This window comes from Sebastes fasciatus, chromosome 16 (genome assembly GCF_043250625.1).
Source record: "Sebastes fasciatus isolate fSebFas1 chromosome 16, fSebFas1.pri, whole genome shotgun sequence".
NCBI lineage: Eukaryota > Metazoa > Chordata > Actinopteri > Perciformes > Sebastidae > Sebastes > Sebastes fasciatus.
The window spans coordinates 22,453,463-22,474,546 of NC_133810.1; the positions used below are offsets into that span (position 1 = coordinate 22,453,463).

Sequence of the window (21,084 nt, forward strand, 5' to 3'; positions counted from 1 at the left end):
CCATATGCCGATATCCTTAAGTCACCATGTGCTCTGGCTTTTGAGAGCCTGCGCTGCCAATTCCTCATTTGAAACCTGACCAACTCTTTAACAATGCCTCTCTCTGATCCGGTGGGGAAGGAGAAAATCTATTATCGATTTCCACCTGGTTTAGGGTGGAAACGGCCCTGATAGCGATGTTGAATAGCGCCACACTGTACTGTGCCCTCGCACTAAAGCTGGGGGATGGTGTGAGAGGGCATGTCAACAAAGCCCTTGACTATACGCCACAGCACCATCTGCACGCGCTGAATATTTAATCGTCAATAGAACTGCTCGAGACCAGTAATCAAGAAAAGGGAAAAGATAATATGCATCATGAGAGAGCTCATGCGACAGTTCCTGCGTGATTGGAGTTTGGCTTATCTTTTAAATCACCCATTGTTTCAATGCTAATTGTGACCATTTCTACATGTGTGCACCACAATTGAAGAATCACTTATGTCATTCAATCCCATTCAACCCCCACTGAGAATACAACTCAATAGACACATAATTCAGCCAGTAAATGTAAATCATCGCTGTCAATAAGAAGTCATTTCTTTCATTTAAAAATAAAACTATCTCCATTTTTAATTAACCTGCACCTTCAAAAACAGCCAACACAAGACAGGAGGATCTTGATTCCACTTTCTTACATGTCCTCTTCTCCACACCTGAATAAAACTTTCAACTAGGGCTGTCAATCGATTAAAATATTTAATCGTGAATAATCGCAAATGAATCGTAAATTTTTTATCTGTTCAAAATATACCTTAAAAGGGGGATTTGTCAAGTGTTTAATACTCTTATCAACATGGGAGTGGGCAAATATAACTGCTTTATGCAAATGTATGTATACATTGATTATTGGAAATCTATTACAACACATAACAATGACAACTATTGTCCAGAAACACTCACAGGTACTGCATTTAGCATAAAATATATGCTCAAATCATTACATGTTAATCTCAAGCCCAACTGGCAATAATAGCTGTCAGTGTGCTGACTTGACTATGACTTGCCCCAAACTGCATGTGATTATCATAAAGTGGGCATGTCTGTAAAGGGGAGACTCGTGGGTACCTATAGAACCCATTTTCATCCACATATCTTAAGGTCAGAGGTCAAGGGACCCCTTTGAAAATGGCCATACCAGTTTTTTCTTGCCAAAATGTAGCGCTCCAAATTAAGTTTGGAGCGTTATTTAGCCTCTTTCGCAACAAGCTAGGCATGGGCACTATAACATGGTTGGTACCAATGGATTCCGTAGGTTTTCTAGTTTCATATGATGCCAGTATCTTCTCTCCAGCTTTAAAACTGATCCCGCTACAACCTAAAAATCGCAATTTGCGATAAAGAAATTAGTGGCGTTAAAACAAATTTGCATTAACGCTTTATTATTGCGTGAACTTTGACAGCCCTACTTTCAATATCCAACATTCTCTGGAGATTTATTAGAACCCGCCTCCCGTCAGTCACAACCCTCGTCAAGCCAACAGACGAGTTACCAACGCAAGATGTTTTCACACATATATTCTGTTGCATTAACACACAATAAAGCTTGGTTAATACTTTTGCAGACTAAAATTGGCATAATAACAATCAGAATATAATGAGGGATGAAATGCAAATATAAGCATAAAGGCACAGAAAAAAATATATAGATATGAAACAGCGAGGTAATACAAAAAAAAAACATAACCTCAATCATGCTGAACGTTTCTTTAGAGTCTAATATGTCCAACTTTAATTGCTTTGGTGAAACAGCATAGACAAGGTGAGAACAATGGAGCCAGACTAGGCATTTCTCTCCAATAACAAACAGACAAACCGCTGCCTCTTTGTATCTGCTGTGCGAGCAGCACAAAATTAGGTAAGCCAGTGACATGAGACATAATCATTTTCTTTGAGCGGGGTTAGTGACCAATTTATTCTTACCTTAGGCTGGGCGCGACGTGGAAAGGCAACCTTAGGATCAATCTGAGAATGAGAAAAGAATAGCAAAATTGTTGTTAAAAGAAAAAGCTGTGATATTGTAAAAGCAATGAAGAGGTGTTGAAAATATTTCTAACACTGTAAGCCCACAAAGGGAACCCCAGGGTGCAAGCATTCACATGGTCACATTTTTAAATCCTCTGTGGTGGTCAGGAATAAATACTAGGATCCTAAATACATATTCAGAACTTAATGTATTAAAATGTGATATTTTCAACTCACAATGATAACAATTTATCGGAGCCATTAGGATTTACAAAAGCTGCATAATCAGCCTGTGGCGAAACAGACGGTCTGCTTTTGAATTTGAGAAGCATTTTTTGACACGAAAGCTGCATTCGAGAGCTGTCAAAATTATTGCAATTATAAATTAAGTGCACATGAATGGCCCAGCAAAGTGGTGATAAGAACATAGGAAGGAGGGGTTTTTGTAACTCAATGGCTCTGCTACATCACACCTGACTTTTGTCATATAATGTGGTTAAGGTTAAGGTTTCACAAAGGAAAGGCTGCGGCATGGTTAACATTCTAGTAACCATGAAGTCATGTTGAAGTCAACGTAAACAATTCAAACTGAACAAATGGCAACAATACCAACTGTTGTAGCTGAATATTATTCAATCAATTTGTTCCCATTGACCAGTTAATTTGTAAACCTCTCATTTAATGCACCATGTAGTAACTGAACCATATTAGTCAGTATATTAATCCTTACTCTACAACAGACAATAATTACATTAGTGCATAGATTTGGCCCAATAACTGCTCTGATTTCAAGTTAGGTAAATCTGTCAGGATTGTAACTGGGCAGCAGACCTTTAGGTTCAAAACAAAGTACACTTCACTTCAAGAATTAATATCTTGAGTACTGACTAACGGCAGTACAATTTTATTATTATGAGGATTTGAAGAGAGCTGGCCAATATCACTGACCTCATTACTTACTGTATCAAATTTCTGTAACTTCTACTGTTGTATTTATTACCCGTCTTTAGGGATGTCACGATACCAGACATTCAGCAGTCGATACCACTAGCAGCACGATTCTCAATACCCAATTTGATACCACGGTAAAAAAAATGAATGAATAAATAAATAAATCCCATGTATGTCAACATCCACTCCTTTATTACCGTTTGCATACTGTTTTTTGTTAGCAAGTTTAATAGGTCATAATTCCCTTTCTATTATTTTATATTATTGTGAAAACAAACACCTCCTTCAAACAACTGTATTAATTCAAGTTTCTCGCCAAAAACTACATTTGACAAGATTACATTTGAACACATCATGAAAACGTTTATCTTCGCCCAATGCTAGCAGTTAGCAGCCGGTAAGCAGCACAGACACGTTTCAGGAATTTTGGCATTGACTTGGTACATAAAGATCGGTTCTCGTGACATCCATACTTAACATAATTTTAGCTTGTTTTCATATTCTATTCTCTCTTTAATGACTGTTTTTTTAATTTATTTCAATGTCATTTTATGACGTGTTTCTTTTGCACTTTGTCTTGATGCTTTTGGTGTTTTGTGTAAAGCACTTGATTTGTCTTATTGCTGAAATGTGCTATATAAATAATCTTGCCTTGCCTTTCTATAACTGATGGAGCTCAATGACTAGGCACAATATTCATGGTGTACTTAAGGAAAGCACATATCAAAGAGGACCTATTGTGCTTTTTGTGCTTTTTCTCTTTCCTTTAAGTGTGTTATACAGTTTTTTGTGCATGTAAAAGGTCTGCAAAGTTACAAAGCCCAAAGTCCACACCAAAGGGAGTTACTCTCCCCCACAGAAACACTGCTCCTGACCTGCCTGAAATGTCTGGCCTTTTATTCCGTTACGTGGTGATGTCACCAAGTAACATATTTGCATATTAGCACAGCCGGTATGAGAAAAGTAAAGCATTTTTTTTTTTATATATATTAAAGCATGTAAAGATGTTCTAGTAGAAACCCAAAATACAAGTATGCACCTGAAAATAAGCATAAAAGGTCCTCTTTAATTAGCACAATTTACTGAAAAAAATATTGGTGCTACCAAATCATCTACGTGCCAACTATATATATATATATATATACATATCAAAACATTAATCACAACTGCTTCAAAAACAGAGAAAAAAGTTAATGTGGAGGCCAGCCACGCCATCGTTCTGCTGGTCATGGTCGCAGCAGAGACTCGCTTTTATTTTAGGCAGGAATCGCTGATTGGATATGACAGGGAGAAAATGAGAGTCTGAGGCCGCTGACGCCTCAAGATATTGCCAAATAACCAGGAGGATGCGTCAGATCAGCCTGTTTCTCCATCTTGTGCTTGTTATCTCATTAGCTACATCTTCCTCGTTAATTTCACTGGTATGAAGGTATGTGGTCGGGGGTTCTCATCAACCTCGCACTTACAATGAGGAGGAACTGTCTCAAACAGCCATGACATCCTAAATTGTCCTTGTCTGGATACCAACGGAATTGTGAAAAAAGAAAAGATTAGCTCTTTTTTGGCATAATATTACTGGTTTGTGTATAACAGAAAATCCTTTTCATGTTGTTCCATATATTGCCACGTGCTATACTGAAATAGCTACAATAAGCCTACCAATTATATGCTTTCATAAAAGTTACCCCTTCAGCACAGATGGGTATATTTAAGAAAAAGACATCTCTTCCTGCTGAGGAAAACAATGGAAAGAAAGTAAATTAAGGAACGCAAGAACAAAAAGACGCCATCTGCACAGATCAATTAAGCCAATGAGACCGGCTACGTTTAAATGTGTTTGAAGGGAAACCATGATGTGCAATGTCATTGTCATCTTTTTCTGTCAGTCTCACTTATTACGGTTATCTTTCTAAATCAAGTCAAAATGAGAAATGAATTCAATAACACCTGGGTATGGCAACCCTGCTCGTAATGAATTTCATTTAAAGATTTGTTTTAGCACTCAGCCCCAGGCACAACCAATTCAAACTCAATTATTTTGTGCACCCTATTTGAGCAAAGACAACACATTACGCTTTGAATACCAAAGTCCTATATACTTGGTAATGTATCTTACTTTTTAAGCCTATGCAAAACGTATCAAACCTCATTTTCAACATACTGCGTTAACTAATTGTTTTTCTGTCCTGCTGAGTATTTCTATTCACTGTGAAGCTTCCCGTTTCACCATGCACAAGGGAGCACTTAAACACAGCGGCGATGGAGGTCGTATAGTTTTCTGTCAGTTGAAAATATTACAATTATCAAAAAGAGGCAATTATATGCACAGAATTGTGTTCAAAATGAGGCTACGGCTGCAGATTGTTTAAATCGCACTCGGAGCAATGCAACCAAATTAGGCAAATAGGACTTACTAACCAATCCTTCTGAGAAATCCTGTAGCAGCACCTTTTTAGGTCACAACTTATGATGAATGACTCCTTTGAGAAATTTCAACATGAGGAGGGGAGATGTAGCAATTGTTTCCCTTTGGTTTACATATTCATGTGCATGGGATTTTTTTTATGTAGAAAGAAGCTTCATACTTCAGGCCAAGAGCTGAAATATGCACTACCCTTTCCACTGGATAACCATACCTTTGAACCGGAGACTATGTTGTCTCGGTTTCACCTGATACTTCCTTCCTGAGACATTTTTGTTATGTAACACACATACCATCAGGGTTTGGGATCAGTCAACCGGACCTGGGTAGTGCACTTGTTTCAGTAATTCCACATAGAGTACTTGTTATTTCACCCAAGTCTGTTTTCATGCACAATACCTTAACATTTTTTAACACTAATTACAAAAAAAATACCTATAAGTGATTTACCTTGCGTGTTTTTGTCCATTTAGTTTTCAAGAAAGTACTTTCCTTAATGGGTTGGGGTTGAAAAAACACTCTTGTTCTTACTGTGCTATTGCTTTCACTGCAATTTTCGCATTCTCCACCTACATCAGCTGAATGCAACAAGTTTAAGCATACTCTCTGTGGTTTGTTGAAATGGATTCTGGGAACAAATCACAAGCTGATGCAGAAGTGGAGAAGGCAATTTCTAGGGAACATGTGTGTACCAAAAGGCACATTAAAAAGACATAAATTGAAGAGGCATAACTCCAGTGTAGAAAGCTAGACCTCCCATCCAGCTGAGGCTGTGCGGTTATCATCTAGTAGCAGTTAAAGTACTTTATTAATCCCCCTCTAGGATATGTCTTTATCATGGAAGCATCACAAGCAGTGCATGCAAACTAAACGGCACATAGATATTTAGAAACCTGACTAGGAGCTGAATGAACAATCTGCTCGGAATATGAATGTAATGCTCCACCTTTGAACATTACGTTTTATTGGTTGCCAGATTAGCTGCTCAAACGAGGGAAACCAGCGCTATTAAGCAGGTAAAGACCTGGAATTTACCTTCTGTGTATTGTTGTCATACTGGGGAAGTATGAAGGTCGTTGGGATTGTAAAAATAATTTAGGAGCACAGTAATAAACTTTATTTGGATTGACTGGACTGATATATAACAACAAAGATAAAATCTACTAAGTGATGAGGCCCATTGTTGTCTTTGTTATAAGCAGGGGTATTTACATGATGCAAATTAGAAGCAATAGAACTTAGGATAGGTACACCCCTGAATGGTCCAAGAAGATATGGCATATATCATATTGTGATTGACAGAATGACTGGAATTGCTTAAAAGATTAGTTGATTAGTCAATCGACAGTAAATTAATCAGCAACTATTTTGACAACTGATTAATCGTTTAGGTAAATTTTATGTAACAAATCCAAACATTCTCTTGTTAGGCTTCTCCAAAGTGAAAATGTGCTGTGTTTCCTTGTTTTAACATTATAGTTAATAATTGAATATTTTGGATTTTGAACTGTTGGTCAGACAAAACAAGACATTTGAGGACATCACCTTGGGCTCTAGATAATTGTAATGGTCGTTTATTTGCTGTTTTTTTCATGTTATATAGGCCAAACTATTAAACGATTAATTGAAAGATTTATCAGATTTATCAATTATGAAAATATTTGTTATTTTCAGCCCTAGTAAAATTGTGTTCAAGTGCAAATGCAATCGAAATGCATCATTGAAAAACAGCCACTATTAACTACTTTTTTTATGTACAAGCCACAACAAAATAATAATTTTTAACTTGTCCCAGACCTAGGGGTGGGAATAACCAGAGGTCCCACGTTACGATATTGTCACAATCCTTAAGTCACTATACAATCTTATTGAGATTTATTACCTTTTTCCAACTGCAAATTATGCAGTTTGTCAACATCTGTTTTATCTAATAAGATAGAGTTCTCATTCTGTTCATCTCAGAGTTTTCATTCACATTATCTTGAGGTCAGAGGTCAAGGGGACCCTTTGAAAATGGCCATGCCCGTTTTTCCTTGCCAAAATTTTGCATAAATTTGGTGCGTTATTTAGCAAGCTAACAAGACATGGTACCAATGGATTCCTCAGGTTTTCTAGTTTCATATGATACCAGTATCTTTACTCCAGCTTTAGGACTGAGTCCGCTACAACCTCTGAAAGACAGAATAGCAGCAAAATATTGCGATACTATGCTTGTATCAATTTGTTCCTCCCAACCCTAGTCAGACCCAATTCACACATGTGAATTCTATGTCATTGAGTGCGTTTACATGCAAACTCGTATCCTGGTTCCGATCAGGATTTTGGAGTATCCTGCTAATGTTTATCACATCTTTTCCTGGTTTCAAAAACCTGGATAGGGTTGTGCTACCTGGAGAACTCTGACAGAAACCAGGATACTGTAGCATGTAAACCCCTTTCCCAGGTTTCTGAACATTCTTTGTTGGTACAGAACATAAATCAAGGCACAACTGCATACAGGTGATCAAAAAACCTGGATATTGTTAGAATCATGAATACAGGGGATGTTGATAACCCAGTTTTGAGTCTTATCCTGGTTTTGATCTTATTTGGGATATGATGTTTACATGGAACTTGAGAAACATGGACACTAGTGTGAATGTAAATGCACTCAGTGTCTCAGTGTGTGAGAAAAGAATTATTCTTACTCTTACGGGTAATAAGAGTATGATTATTACAGGCAGCTGTTCTCTACAACTGTCTGTACTGTAGGATGTATGGGGTCCTTTTTTTTCCTTTGATTAAATTACTGTAACCATCTAATGGTAGCAGTACCTGTTGTGTATAATTGACTGGCAGCCTCTAATGTGATTTCATTTTTCAAGGGGCTCTGCAATTACGGTATGTGTGCCTTTTGCAATGTGGCTATCTCAGATAGCATCTCAGCAAGTTTACACAGATCAGTTCATGCGGAGCACAAGAGCATGACTAGTGACCCTAGACTGTTTATATAGAAGTCTCCAATGACAGAAACCATCTTTGGGATATATTTATTTGATGTCTACTTTGACTTTTTAGTTTGGCCCATCCGCTAACATGGAGGGGGCGGGATTTATGACCCATACTGCAGCCAGCCACCAGGAGGCGATCGAGATGTTTTGGCTTCACTTTTGGGGAGCTGTCATGTCGTCCATCTTTATATACACTGTGCCATGTTCCAAATCACTGATTAATTTGGAACAAAATCAATTTCTTTTTACTTTTAGTACGTACTGCAGCTACCCTTACAAAGTACATACTGTTGTATGCAGTGTGCATACAATTGGGACATACTACTTAGTCATAACATTGTGCCTTGAACTTTGACCCTCTTGCTCATATAGCCACTGCGCAGAGGATTGTGGGTCAGAATTGCCAGAAAAGCATGCTGGCTTGCATACTGCAAAATGCAACCGGATGTAGTAGGACATCCTGGTATTTTTCAAGGCCTATTGAAAGAGGCTGAGACACAGGTCATGGGGTATAACACATGCACACTGTAAATGGAGCTGCGGTCGTGCGTTGCGATTGGCCCAATTTTGGCTAGTACAGACCAGATTTAACTGTGCAAGTGTTGTACCCCAAAGATATGACGCGTGACATCGGCTCTTTTCACCTTCCTTGGTATTTTTGGCATTCTGAATTTGACATACTATGAATTGGGACATACTGAATTTTTTTCTGGCATACTAAATAGTATGGTAGTATGGGTATTGGGATGCAGCCAGAAGAAGATTTAGTATATACCAATACGCAGTATGTCAAATGCTAGTGACATGCTAAAGATGCACTACTGGTGAAGTAGCTGTAGTCTGTGTCAAGAGCTTATTCCTCATTCTAAAGCAAAAAAATGGCCTCTCCAGTGTATTGTAAGTATTTCCTCACCTTATAAGATCTTTACATCACCCTAACACGTCTTTTTCAAATTAATGGTTTCGGTGCACCTTTCTTACATGATGAAACACGATCTCACACAGAACAAACGTGGATTTCCTCAAGACATCATACAAGCTGATATGTCAACATAATAATTATGAGAACAGACCAAGAGGAATCCACCACCATCTTTTATCTTCCACAGCCTTTTTACTACGGGGTCTCTGTGGGCCGCTCCCGCATGCGACTGTGGGAGATCAGGGCAGAGAAACAGCCTATATCTTAAGTTCACATCTTATAAAAAGGATTTCATATATTAATGCGGCTCCTGGGTAAACTCTCTTCCTCTCTCTTAAGACATATCTACACTGGCGCGATGGCGTGGTGTTTAAGCTAAAAGGAAAAGGCTTATCAAAGCTTGCAGCTTTTCCCAACTTAAGTGTGTGAGCGGGTCCACAGGTGTGCCTGTGCGATACCAACTGAATAGACAAGAAATTAAAACATAAATGTTTCATATCTGTCCTGTCAATCTTTACTGATTTTTTTTTTGCGGTGGAATAACACATCGAAAAGGCATGTTGTTATGCTCGTCAAATCGATAATGAGGATTTCACCAAATCTCACGCTCAAGAAGGAAAAATTTTCTTCTAAAAAAATATGCAACACCATTATGAGCGTGATCCAGATTCAGCGGTATTACACAAGATATTACATTACAGCCTTGACAAACATCTGATGTTCTGTATGTACCGACAAGAGACAGATACAGCATGAACTAATAACGCCTTCAGCCATAATTAACTGCAGAAGACAGAGAGCACCTGCTATACTTGAACAAGAGCAAGTCAGAGTTTAGCTCACTGATTTAACTTTACTTCCAAATCCTATCTGATGAATACGATTAAGATCTGCCCAGAACAGCTGCTCTTCCATACTTTTTCTCCTCCTTTCCCCTTGGGTTGTTTCCTGCCTCACTTAAAAACACCAAAACTGCGAGTATAGGTTGGCCTGGGGTCATTCAATAAAAGGCACACATAGAATATGTTTATCTTACAAGAAAATATAAATGTTTGTGGGTTTTACAGTTTGCAAGAAATTAAGAAACCATATCTATGCCGTTGAAACTAGGGATGTGACGATACCAAAAATGTAATAGTCAATACCAATTGAGTGCTGCAGGAATGAGTCCTAAAACTCGAAAATGAGTTAGCATTTTAGTACTTCCGGTTCCCTCGTCTGGAAGTCAATGGGTTTTAGTTAAATGCTTGAAATAAGGTCTGAGGTTAACACAAGCTTAAGAGATTTTCATGTTTTGATCTATGATATAAAATATGTCAGTAAATATCCCACTCGTGAATTTTGAAGCTTTTATGTGTCTTTAAAATGGCGGTTGCTAACAAGTGATAAAATGTGACTACTAAACGTCATCACGCTGACTCGTCTGCCTTTACAGCCTCCTTGTTTATACTCGCACTCATGCGACCGTGGTGTAGTTCGTCTATAGCCTAATGTTAGCTTTTTACTTCTGGTGATGGCATTTACACTTCAAAAAACATAAAAGTGGTGTTAATTTGTGAAGAGTATCTTACGGGACAAAACGTCTAAGTATCACAAATATTTGTTTGCCGCAGAGCTTATTTTCTGCAATAATCCAAAACCCAATGGAAGAATCCCATTGACTTTTTGTCGAGGGAACCCAGGGCGATGCTAACTTCCTGGTTGGCCTACAAAAATATGTCATCCCTGCAGCACTCTACCAGTGAAATTGCATGATTCTCAATACCCAATTCAATATCACGGTAAAAAAACAAAACAATAAACACTTAGAGCTAGTGTTAGGAAGTTGAACAGGTCAAAATCCCCTCTTTATTATCTATTTTATATTGCTGTGAAAACATCTTTAAACAACTGGATTTATGCTCTTTTTCTATTCTTTCTATTTTATTTCTTGCCAAAAACTACATTTTAAAAGATTACATTTGAACACATCATGATAACCTTGGAATTTACCTTCGCCCAATACTCATTTTACTGAATAGAGCCTGAACGCATCATAATGAAACCCAATGCAACCTCTGCTAATGTTAGCGGTTAGTTCCTCAGGACTATGCTGCCCACCGGCTGCTAACGGCTAACGTTGGCTAGCTCTCCTCTTGCCAATTTCAACACGGACTTGTTGTTAACAATGTAGTATCAAAAAATAGGTGTGTTGATAGTCAGTTTACTGCGTCCTTTCAGATTTTAGAAAAACAAGTAGAGTTCAGAATTTCGGCATTGACTTGGTACTGAAGTATCGGTTCTCGTGACATCCCTAGTTTAAACTAAGATGAATGGTATCACACAGTCATGATAAATTCATATTTTGCATTCACATATACAGTAGGTCCCTGATGAATATTTTATCAAATACATAAAACAATAAAAGATGCCAAACTGGAATGAATCCACTGCCTTGTTAAGCTCTCAACTGTTACTTCTCAAATGCAAAATCATATACTATGATCTCCCCTGTTCATACCGGCCTGCCTTGAAACATCTTCAGGAACAGATGCTGCGAGTCGCATATTTCTAAACTGAACAAAGCATCATGAAAAATGGTAAATATGTTCTGAATTACCAGCATGTGTGTTTTGAAGCCCCAGGCTGTGCTTCTCCATATGTCTCATTCACATTCATCCTAGTCTGAGTGTTTTCATAACCGGACGGTTATGCACGGTAGGAAAAAAAAAAAAAAAAAGAAGAGAAAGTCTGTGATGATGTGCCTCTATCGCATCCTGGCATTTTTGTGGATGCTACATTGATTCTATAGCTCTTTTAATCCTCAACCACAGGGAAAGGTTTTGCTAAAATTATACTGAAATCCTTTGTGAGGTATCAGTGTAATCAAATGAAGAATGCCTCTTTTGTGTTTGCTTTTTTACTAATATTACTTAATAATAATTACTATACTGTGTGTGTGTGTTTGTCAGAATACCAAAGCCACATTAATTTAATTCACACATCCAACTCTATCTGTAAAATAAAATGAGATAAACAAAGAAGGAAACAAAATGCCGAGCCAAAAATGTAAATTAGGTATGATTTCCACTTTCCCTGTACGAATAATATGACTCAACTTGTTCACAGTCACAGCACCTCCAGCAACTCGCTCCCTTTCAAGGTTACGAAGGACAAAAACACTGGTAAGGACTCATTCAAGCGCTGCAAAAGTATGGAGGCTTGTATCGAACCAACATCTGCAAACACAACAAGAACCGTCCACGTTTGCTGGACCGGCTCGTTCTCTTCATTCGTGCCGAGCAACTTTATAAAGAGATATGATGGATCTTAATGCAATGCGATCTTGATAGTGTGAGCGTTAAGATATACAACTGCACAGCAGATACAGCCCAGTGACTAATAGTGAGGAAAACAACACAGACAGCTGCCTTCGGTCTGTAATCTTCTATTGCACGCCAACGGATAAACAGAAGCACATTAGCAGCTAGGAAATATCAATTTCTGCAAGTATTTGAGTCAGGATCTTTGGTTGTGTCAATTATACCGTCAAACACTCATCCGATTACAAAAATGTCAAAGCTTCACTTTGTTGTTTATTATGACGCAGCCATTAGTTATCCCTATTATTACAGGACTATTAGTGTCATCAATATATTTCAGGTTTGAGGGTATGGAGACAAATTACATGGCCATGGAAACAAGGCAAATAAATCATTCCCAAAACAAATTCATCTGACAGGAATGCAAATCTTATTTGGCTCTGCATCTTTTTTTTAAATAGACTGCGTAAAAGTCAACGTCCAAGATGATTATGTTGATAGTAGGGCTGTCAATCAATTCAAATATTTAATCGTGATTAATCGTATGATTGTCCATAGTTAATCGTGATTAATCGCACATTTTGTATCTGTTTAAAATGTACCTTAAATGGAGATTTTCAAGTATTCAATACGTTTATCAACATGGGAGTGGGCAAATATGCTTGCTTTATGCAAATGTATGTATATAGTTATTATTGGAAATCAATTAACAACACAAAACAATGACATATATTGTCCAGAAATCCTCAGAGGTAATGCATTTAGCATAAAAAATATGCTCAAATAATAACATGGCAAACTGCAGCCCAACAGGCAACAACAGCTGTCAATGTGTCAGTGTGCTGACTTGACTATGACTTGCCTCAAACTGCATGTGATTATCATAATTATCATAAAGTGGGCATGTCTGTAAAGGGGAGACTCGTGGGTACCCATAGAACCAATTTTCATTCTCATATCTTGAGGTCAGAGGTCAAGGAAGCCCTTTGAAAATGTTTTAAGCTTTTTCTCGGCAAAATTTAGCGTAACTTTTCAGCGTTATTTCGCCTCTTTCACAAAAAGCTAATGACATGGATCCACCGATGGATTCCTTAGGTTGTCTAGTTTCCTATGATGCCAGTATCTTCACTCTGTATTTTAAACAGAGCCCGCTACAACCTAAAAATCGCAAGTTACGTTAAAGCGTTAAAGAAATTAGTGTCGTTAAAACAAATTTGCGTTAACTTTGACAGCCCTAGTTAATAAAATCATTAATAGTCATTATCAATAGTCATTAAATCTATTTATTCGAGGCAGTCTGGTGACCTAAGGGCTTAAGACAACGTCCCCTGGTCGAGTCTGGCCAGGCCTCTCTCTCCCTTCATTTCCTGTCAGCTCTCTACTGTATGCTATGCAATAAGAGGCACAAAAAAATACCATAACAAATTTGGAATGAAAATCCACTTCCACAACATATAGATTTTTTTTAGGGAAGATCCTACCTGACAGAGGTAATGATAAATATAATAAAAAAGGAAAGGTTTCACAACAAGCCCCCAGCGACTTGCCAATTAGGTGTAAGGACAGATGTGCAACACGTTTAGAGAACTTTGCTGTGCCTGTGACATTAAGGCCACAATTCAGAGACAATGATGATTGGATGTCAGACCTTAAAATGTCACGGTTCTGTTCTCAGGGTGAGGCACTGTTAGATCTGAAGAGTATGACACAAGTCTGCCAAATATGACCTACAGCCTACAATAAGTGTGATATAATATAAGTGTTTATGTTAGGGGTGGGAATCACCAGAGGCCCCACGATACAATATTATCGCGATAATATCTTATTTCGATTTGAAACATTTTGCGATATGCTGAATATTGCAATTCATTACTTTTTTCAACTGCTAATTATGTAGTTTGTCAACATCTGTTTTATCTAATAAGATACAGTTTTCACTCTGTTCATCTCACTTCACTAATTTTTATTGCAGCAAAATAGAGAGCTACAGGCATGAGTCCTAAAACTCGGAAATGAGTTAGCATTTTAGCACTTCCGGTTTCCTCGTCTGGAAGTCAATGGATGTTTTGAATGGGTTTTTAGTTAGATGCCTGAAATAAGTCTGTGGTTAACACAAGCTGAAGAGATTTTAACGTTTTGTTCTACGACAAAAAATAAATCAATAAATACCCCACTCGTATAATTTGAAGCCTTTATATATATCTTTAAAAAGACGGTTGCTAACAAGTGGCTAAATGAGACTACAAAACGTCATAACGCCGACTAGTCCGCCTTTACAGCCTCGTTGTGTATACTCTGTAATCTGGTGATTGCATTCACACTTCAAAAATCATAAAAGTGGTGTTCATTTGTGGAGATTATCTTGCTGAACAAAATGTGTAAGTATCATAAGACTCACTCAAAACCCGATGGAAAAATCCCACTGGTTGGCCTACAAAAATATGTCATCCCTGGAGCACTCTACGGGATTGTCAGTCAAGCAGACTGACCACCACAGTCATAAAAACATAAATGTTGCACCAAGCACCTGACAAACTGAACTGTTTGTATTAGCCAACTTAACTGAATGCACTGAACTTGAGTGGACTGCTGTACCATTACAGGTATTTTGATCAGTGCAACTTTTACAAAAAAAATATGTCGTCCACTTCATCTCAATCATTTTTAGCAAAATGGGATTGTCAAGCAGACAGACTGACCAACACTGTCATAAAAACATAAATGTTGAATCAAGCACCTGACAAACTGAACTGTTTGTACAAGAGTCTACACTGTAGTTGCAATATTAATAGTTTATATAATAAAAGATCAATACTTGACGATCGTATATCGATACAATATTGCCACGCAAAATATCACGATACTATGCTATATTGATTCTTTCCCCCACCCCTAGTTTATATACATATCTGTAGCTGCAAAGCTGTCTGTATCTTTCTATGGATACAAAACACAGGTGGCCCACAATCTCAACATGGTGGTTTTACATTACAGATTTTGCATACCACTTAATATGCTTCAGAGAAGCAAGAAAAACCTGTGTTTTAACTCCAGCATAATACATATGAAAATAGACCAAGAATATTCTACATTTTCATAAAAAATATGTTGGAAGCTGTAGGCGAAAGTTTGGCAACTTTAATATAAGAAAAAAGACCTTTTTCTTATGGGTGTAAAAACTATTTTGCAATCAATAAGTCAGTTGCAACATAGAAGTAGCAGTGGATTGAGACTGCGCTATATGAGCAAGCATGAGGTCGTCATGTTAAATCCAATGAATATCTTAATAGAATAACTTTAAATGCATAAGGAATTTAACCGTTTCCTGCTGCCACTACTCTCAAAGTGCCTTCGGGCAAGGCACTCGCCCAACAACTGCTCCATTTATCAAGCGTCAGTAAAAGACTGGGGCTGTACGGGACAACTCGTATATTTTTATGTGCAGCCCTCCCTCACACGTATCCCTCCCCCGACCTTTGCTGTATATACGTATATGCTGTCAAGCTGTCACAAAGTTGTTCATTCAAAATGTCAAGCTGGAAGTTATCAAACTGCTCTGGATCCTGCATCAAAGTAGGTTTCTATCATTACCCCTTCAAGCAGCCCCTTAACCTGCTTCCACGTACTCCCCTCTATAGATGTTTGCAATGCCATCGGTCGTACCCATTTGTCCTTTCACTGCCAACAACCTTGTCTTCTCACTATATTTACAACAGAGGGACCAAGGTATGTCCTCATCACCCTTATTCCCATAACACATAGGAACACTAAAGCACAACTACAGCACAAAGTTGGAGTGAGACACTGACACAACCGCTATGTTCACAATTTATTTATTTCTTTTTTAAATTCTTTGCAATGGGAGCGCCGCTTATTTACATCATGCTACAAACGCCAGCAGCGTCACGAGGCACTGAGCGTCTATTCAGCGCTGAGTGCTGCATGTTTGGTGTTTTTTTTCTGGTCGCAGAGAGTTACAAAATGGGTAAAATGCTGCGCTCGTCACTGTCATTTTTTACCCAGCCGTCCAATCACAATGGAAGAGGGGCAGGAAAAATAACACAAAGACCAACCGTCACATCCTACATGTAGGCTACAAGTGCTGAACAACAACAATGGTGGAGAAATTAATACACAGACCGGTGGGTCCGTCCTCTCTCCCTACATGTTTCAGCTTTCCCTTCATCCAGAGGAAGTACTCTACCTTGTGCCGACATTTTTACCTCTGCAGATATTCCGTATCATAGCAACCAGACGCAACCTTTGCCCTTTTGTGTTCTGCATTTAATAAACAATAATAAACAAGTATTTAATTTGTTTTAATACGGTAATCTTTGTCATTTAAAATGCAACAATATACCTAATAATATCCTAACAATAAAGCTTATTTATATAACACTAAAATCAGAATAAATGAAGTAAAAAAGGCACTTATATTGCATATTGCACTGTTGAGCCAATCATTGTTACCGCAGGGGAAATTCCTTCACCACGACAGCCCTGAGACTTGAAATAACATAACAGGAAGGCTCTGAAGAGAGAACTAATTATCAACTGCATGCCCACCATTCCTTTTGCCCCATCTGACTTAGTGTTATCAATCATTTTGTAAAGGCAGGGTTCAACATTAATGTTTTATTTTACTTGTCCGGTCAGGCAAGTGGGTCAGAAATCTACTTGCCAGAAGTAAATTTTTACTTGCCCCTATACGAATGGTTTTATTAAGACTACAGTTAATTGTCACGTTTTGTCCACTTTGCTCTCAAAGGAAGCGAGATGGCTCACTCCTTAGCTACTTCCATCATCAAAAGCATGTGTCTAATTATTTTTTATCCGGGCAAGTGAGTTCCTAGCCCAATGTAGCATTTTACCTGCCCCGGGCAAGCAGACAAGCCTTATTGTTGAGCTTTGAGAGGTATTAGGGCTGGGACGATTCACCATCTCTCGCTCGCTGCGGTTTGTTTTGGTTGACGGATACGGAACGGATATGACGTCATGTTACTCAGACTACAACAATAAAAGCGGCAACTTCCTTCTACCTCCGCATTGACTCAAATTAAGCAAATATATCGATTCTGGCATTAAAAAAATCGATTTCAAAGTTGTAAAAAAAAAAAAAAAAAAAAACGCGATACATAGGTGAATACATTTTTTTCCCCACCCATAAAAAGCTACAGTATGTGTATTTTTTTATATAAAATTTTTTTATAATTTAGGCCAGGAGAAATACTAAACCCATTTGGAGAAGTAAAACCTCCATCACTGAGTTGTTCTGAAAACTGCCAAAAAACTCTGAGCCCCCTAATAATAATAATAAAAAAGAGCAGCCACATTACTAAAAACTTTGCAGTTGACAGAACTGGAAGGAAAATAAACTAAGGTCCACTGTCCAACAAAAAGCATGTTTCAAGCTCAAGAATATTTACATTACAAGGGACAATAAATCTTAAAATGAATAAGTCATTTCCTATACTATTTTCAGAGTATTTTTAAGTATCCTTTAGTATCCATTTGTCTTTCAAAATCTTTCAAAATCTTCCTCCGTCAAGACTTGCCTTTAAAGGAGGTAGCAGCACACACAGTATGTTTCCTCAACATGCGCTATTCCATTTCCAAAACTCTACTGGCATATCTGGAATCTTACAACATGCCGATCAGAAATCCCAGACAAATGCAATTTCAGCCGAACCCTGTCTAATCCATCACTACAGACACCTCTCAAAAATGACTAGCGCCTTTAATTATTCATCTACTGACAAATTTAAAAAGGTCAAGTGGAATCCACAAAAGTTTTCCATAAATAAGTGTGGGTGTATGTCTGCGGATCAATTGCCTTATTTGTGCAAGTAAATTCACTCTTTCCTAAACTAAACATACATTTATAACGGTCATGGATTGCTGTTGCGTTGCTGCATTTATTTAATCAAATTATTTTACATTACCAAGTAGTTTGAAAAGTATCTTTGTTGTTTAAAAAGTTGATTCATTCTGCTTTAGTTTACTCACAAATACAGAACTCTGTTTTTGACATCACTACTTGTTAGGGGAACAGTATCAGTGCATCAGGGGTGATACAATGCTGGGTCAAACAGTAGCGAGGCAGCAGCAGGCCTGAGACAGCACGCCCTTCAGTGGAACATGAGATATGTTCACATCGCACATGTGGCTGCAGCGAAGAAAGGGGGGGGGGGGGCGTGTCGGCCCCATTCATCCAGAGAAGTGAAAGTGAACACATATAATATTCACCCTGGAGTTGTGTTTTATTGCTAAGCAAAGGGGACCATCATGCATTCAGCCTTTATAACGTGACCTTGATCTACACAGCCTGTTAACCTAAGAGGTGTTTACCCACAAGGCCTTTAGGCGGTAAAAAAGTCATCCAGATATGACAGAAGGGGGGGGGGATCTCCACTGGCAGAACAGTACACACATTAAACATAAAAATAACATAAAAGTGTAGAGAAAATTCACTCACCGTCTTTGAGTCTAATTCGTGGTGTTGTTGAGCTAAGACTTTATCTACACTGGCAGCATCTGTAAACGTAACAAACCCAAATCCTCTGCAAAGACAAAAAAAAAGGACAAAAATGTTAAAAATGCATGCACACAAAATTATGTTGTTTCATGCACATACAAAAAAAAAGTGTGACTTAGAGTGATAAACTGCATAAATAGGAGGCATAATATTCCTATGACCTTATTATTATTGTGTCTCTCTGTGTAAATGCATTTAACAAATCCACATTATGGACGTCCTGTAGCAGATGTGAAACAGAAAGAGGGGGGCACGCCGCTGATCATGATTTTTGGTATGTCCCAATGTGAGACGACACACCACACACCAACATTGTGGTGCAGTCACAAAGTCAATGTCAAATTGCATTCGGGCTGCAGCTTTACAGCAGTGAGCATTTAAGCTTATCTGGCTCGCTGTGAAACCACACGCAGGCGCGCGCACGCGGGGACACACGTGCGCGCGCGGACACAGAGAAACACACACAGAGAGACACACACACACACGCTGGATTAACACGGACAAAGTGAGCGAGATCGTCACATGCACTGGAAAGGAGAAGTAAAGGGGGGGGTAAAAAAAAGCCCTGTGGTATTTACCTTGAGCGCTTTGTCGTGGGGTCTCTCATCACCATACATTCTCTGATTTCTCCGAATTTACTAAAATAGTCTCTAAGGCTGTCTGTGGATAGAGAGAAAAGATGTCGGGTCATTGGACAGAAACATCACAGGCATGCTGTTGTCACTGTATGTGAAAGAAAACAGAAGACCCCGCGATGTGCATACAGGGGTCGAATAGAGGACTTCAGATGGACGGAGATCAGGAATAACATGGTGCGCACACACACACTAGTGAGATATATCCCATATACAGTACACACTACTGCACAGTGCACATCCACCGCCAGCAGCAGCAGCAGCAGCGACAACGAGCACTCAGTCAGTCACACAGCGACAAAAACAACAAGAAAATGCTGGAGACGGTGTTAAAGAGAAAAAGCGGTCTCTCACCTGGTGAGGTTTGCCAGCTGAGGCCACCGATAAACATTTTACTGTGAGGGGAAAACACAACAGAAGTGAGTCCAGATGTCAGTTCGGCCATTTTGACGACTAACTACTTGTAAAAGCGACCTTTGAGGGTAAAGAGGAGACTATGAAACACACATTCGCGCCTTTGTAATTCTACTCTATGTACATTAAAAAGGGGGAGGCCACTAGTGAGCTACAAAAAGCTGTCTTTCCACTGAATGTGGGGACACGGAGCACCGTTTCAAGTGCGTACTGTGGGGACGAATACACAGCACGGCAGAGTCCAAGTCCTCTCTAAGATGTTGGAACATGAAAAAACACACCGTAGCTACGGAATAAATGTAGAAATATTGCTTACCCCGGGTCATGTTGTGAATCATTTAGGCTTCCGGATGTGGCTTGACTCCCGTCTCCTTCCATATCTAGTTGAAACTCTCTAGGCTGGGACTACAGTACCAGTGACAGACACACACACAGATAGATAGGGCAGGAGATATGCAAAGCCCCGCTATGAGAATATGACTGAGCCGGGAATGAAAGCGTCACACGTGGGATCAGCTCAGCCCCCTGCTCCCTCCCTCCTCTCGCCTCCTCCTCCTCTCGCAGCACGCTCTACCTTGGCCCACAGGGGGCGGAGCCTGCCTCTGTCACCTAACCAATCCAATTGACGTCAATTCAGGCAATCTGCAAAGCAATCCTCCGATTTGTCATTTAATTAAGCACTAAGCCACTAGAGGTGAAAGTGGCTTATTGCTCTTCTAAATCAGCGGACACATACAATTTGCAAAAGAGAAAAAAAAAATCGTTGTCTAAGAAATGTTATACTTAATTAGCCGTGTTTACTTTATTATTATTATTATGCGACTGACAAGTTTAAAGCTTTTGCAAAGCAAGCAGCAGCAGCGTGATTACTTTATAGTGATTACAAGAACTTGTTATTCCTCCGCCGTG

The 21,084-nt window shown here is 38.8% G+C and overlaps 1 protein-coding gene across 14 annotated transcripts in view; it reads right to left on the minus strand.

Annotated features, from left to right (window-relative positions):
- LOC141753162 (RNA-binding protein Musashi homolog 2) overlaps window positions 1-20,711 on the minus strand; it is a 333,482-nt gene extending 312,771 nt beyond the window's left edge. For 13 of the 14 annotated variants that reach the window (XM_074611562.1, XM_074611557.1, XM_074611560.1 and 10 more), the window contains exons 1-5: window positions 20,492-20,711; window positions 20,116-20,156; window positions 19,705-19,786; window positions 19,067-19,151; window positions 1,963-2,004 (exon numbers count right to left, since the gene is read on the minus strand). In XM_074611562.1, coding sequence (XP_074467663.1) covers window positions 1,963-2,004; window positions 19,067-19,151; window positions 19,705-19,786; window positions 20,116-20,156; window positions 20,492-20,553 — 312 coding nt within the window. In that variant the 5' untranslated portion in view covers window positions 20,554-20,711. The remainder of the gene's footprint in view (window positions 1-1,962; window positions 2,005-19,066; window positions 19,152-19,704; window positions 19,787-20,115; window positions 20,157-20,491) is intronic. The other variant, XM_074611556.1, reaches the window with a different exon arrangement.
- Window positions 20,712-21,084: the final 373 nt, after the last annotated feature.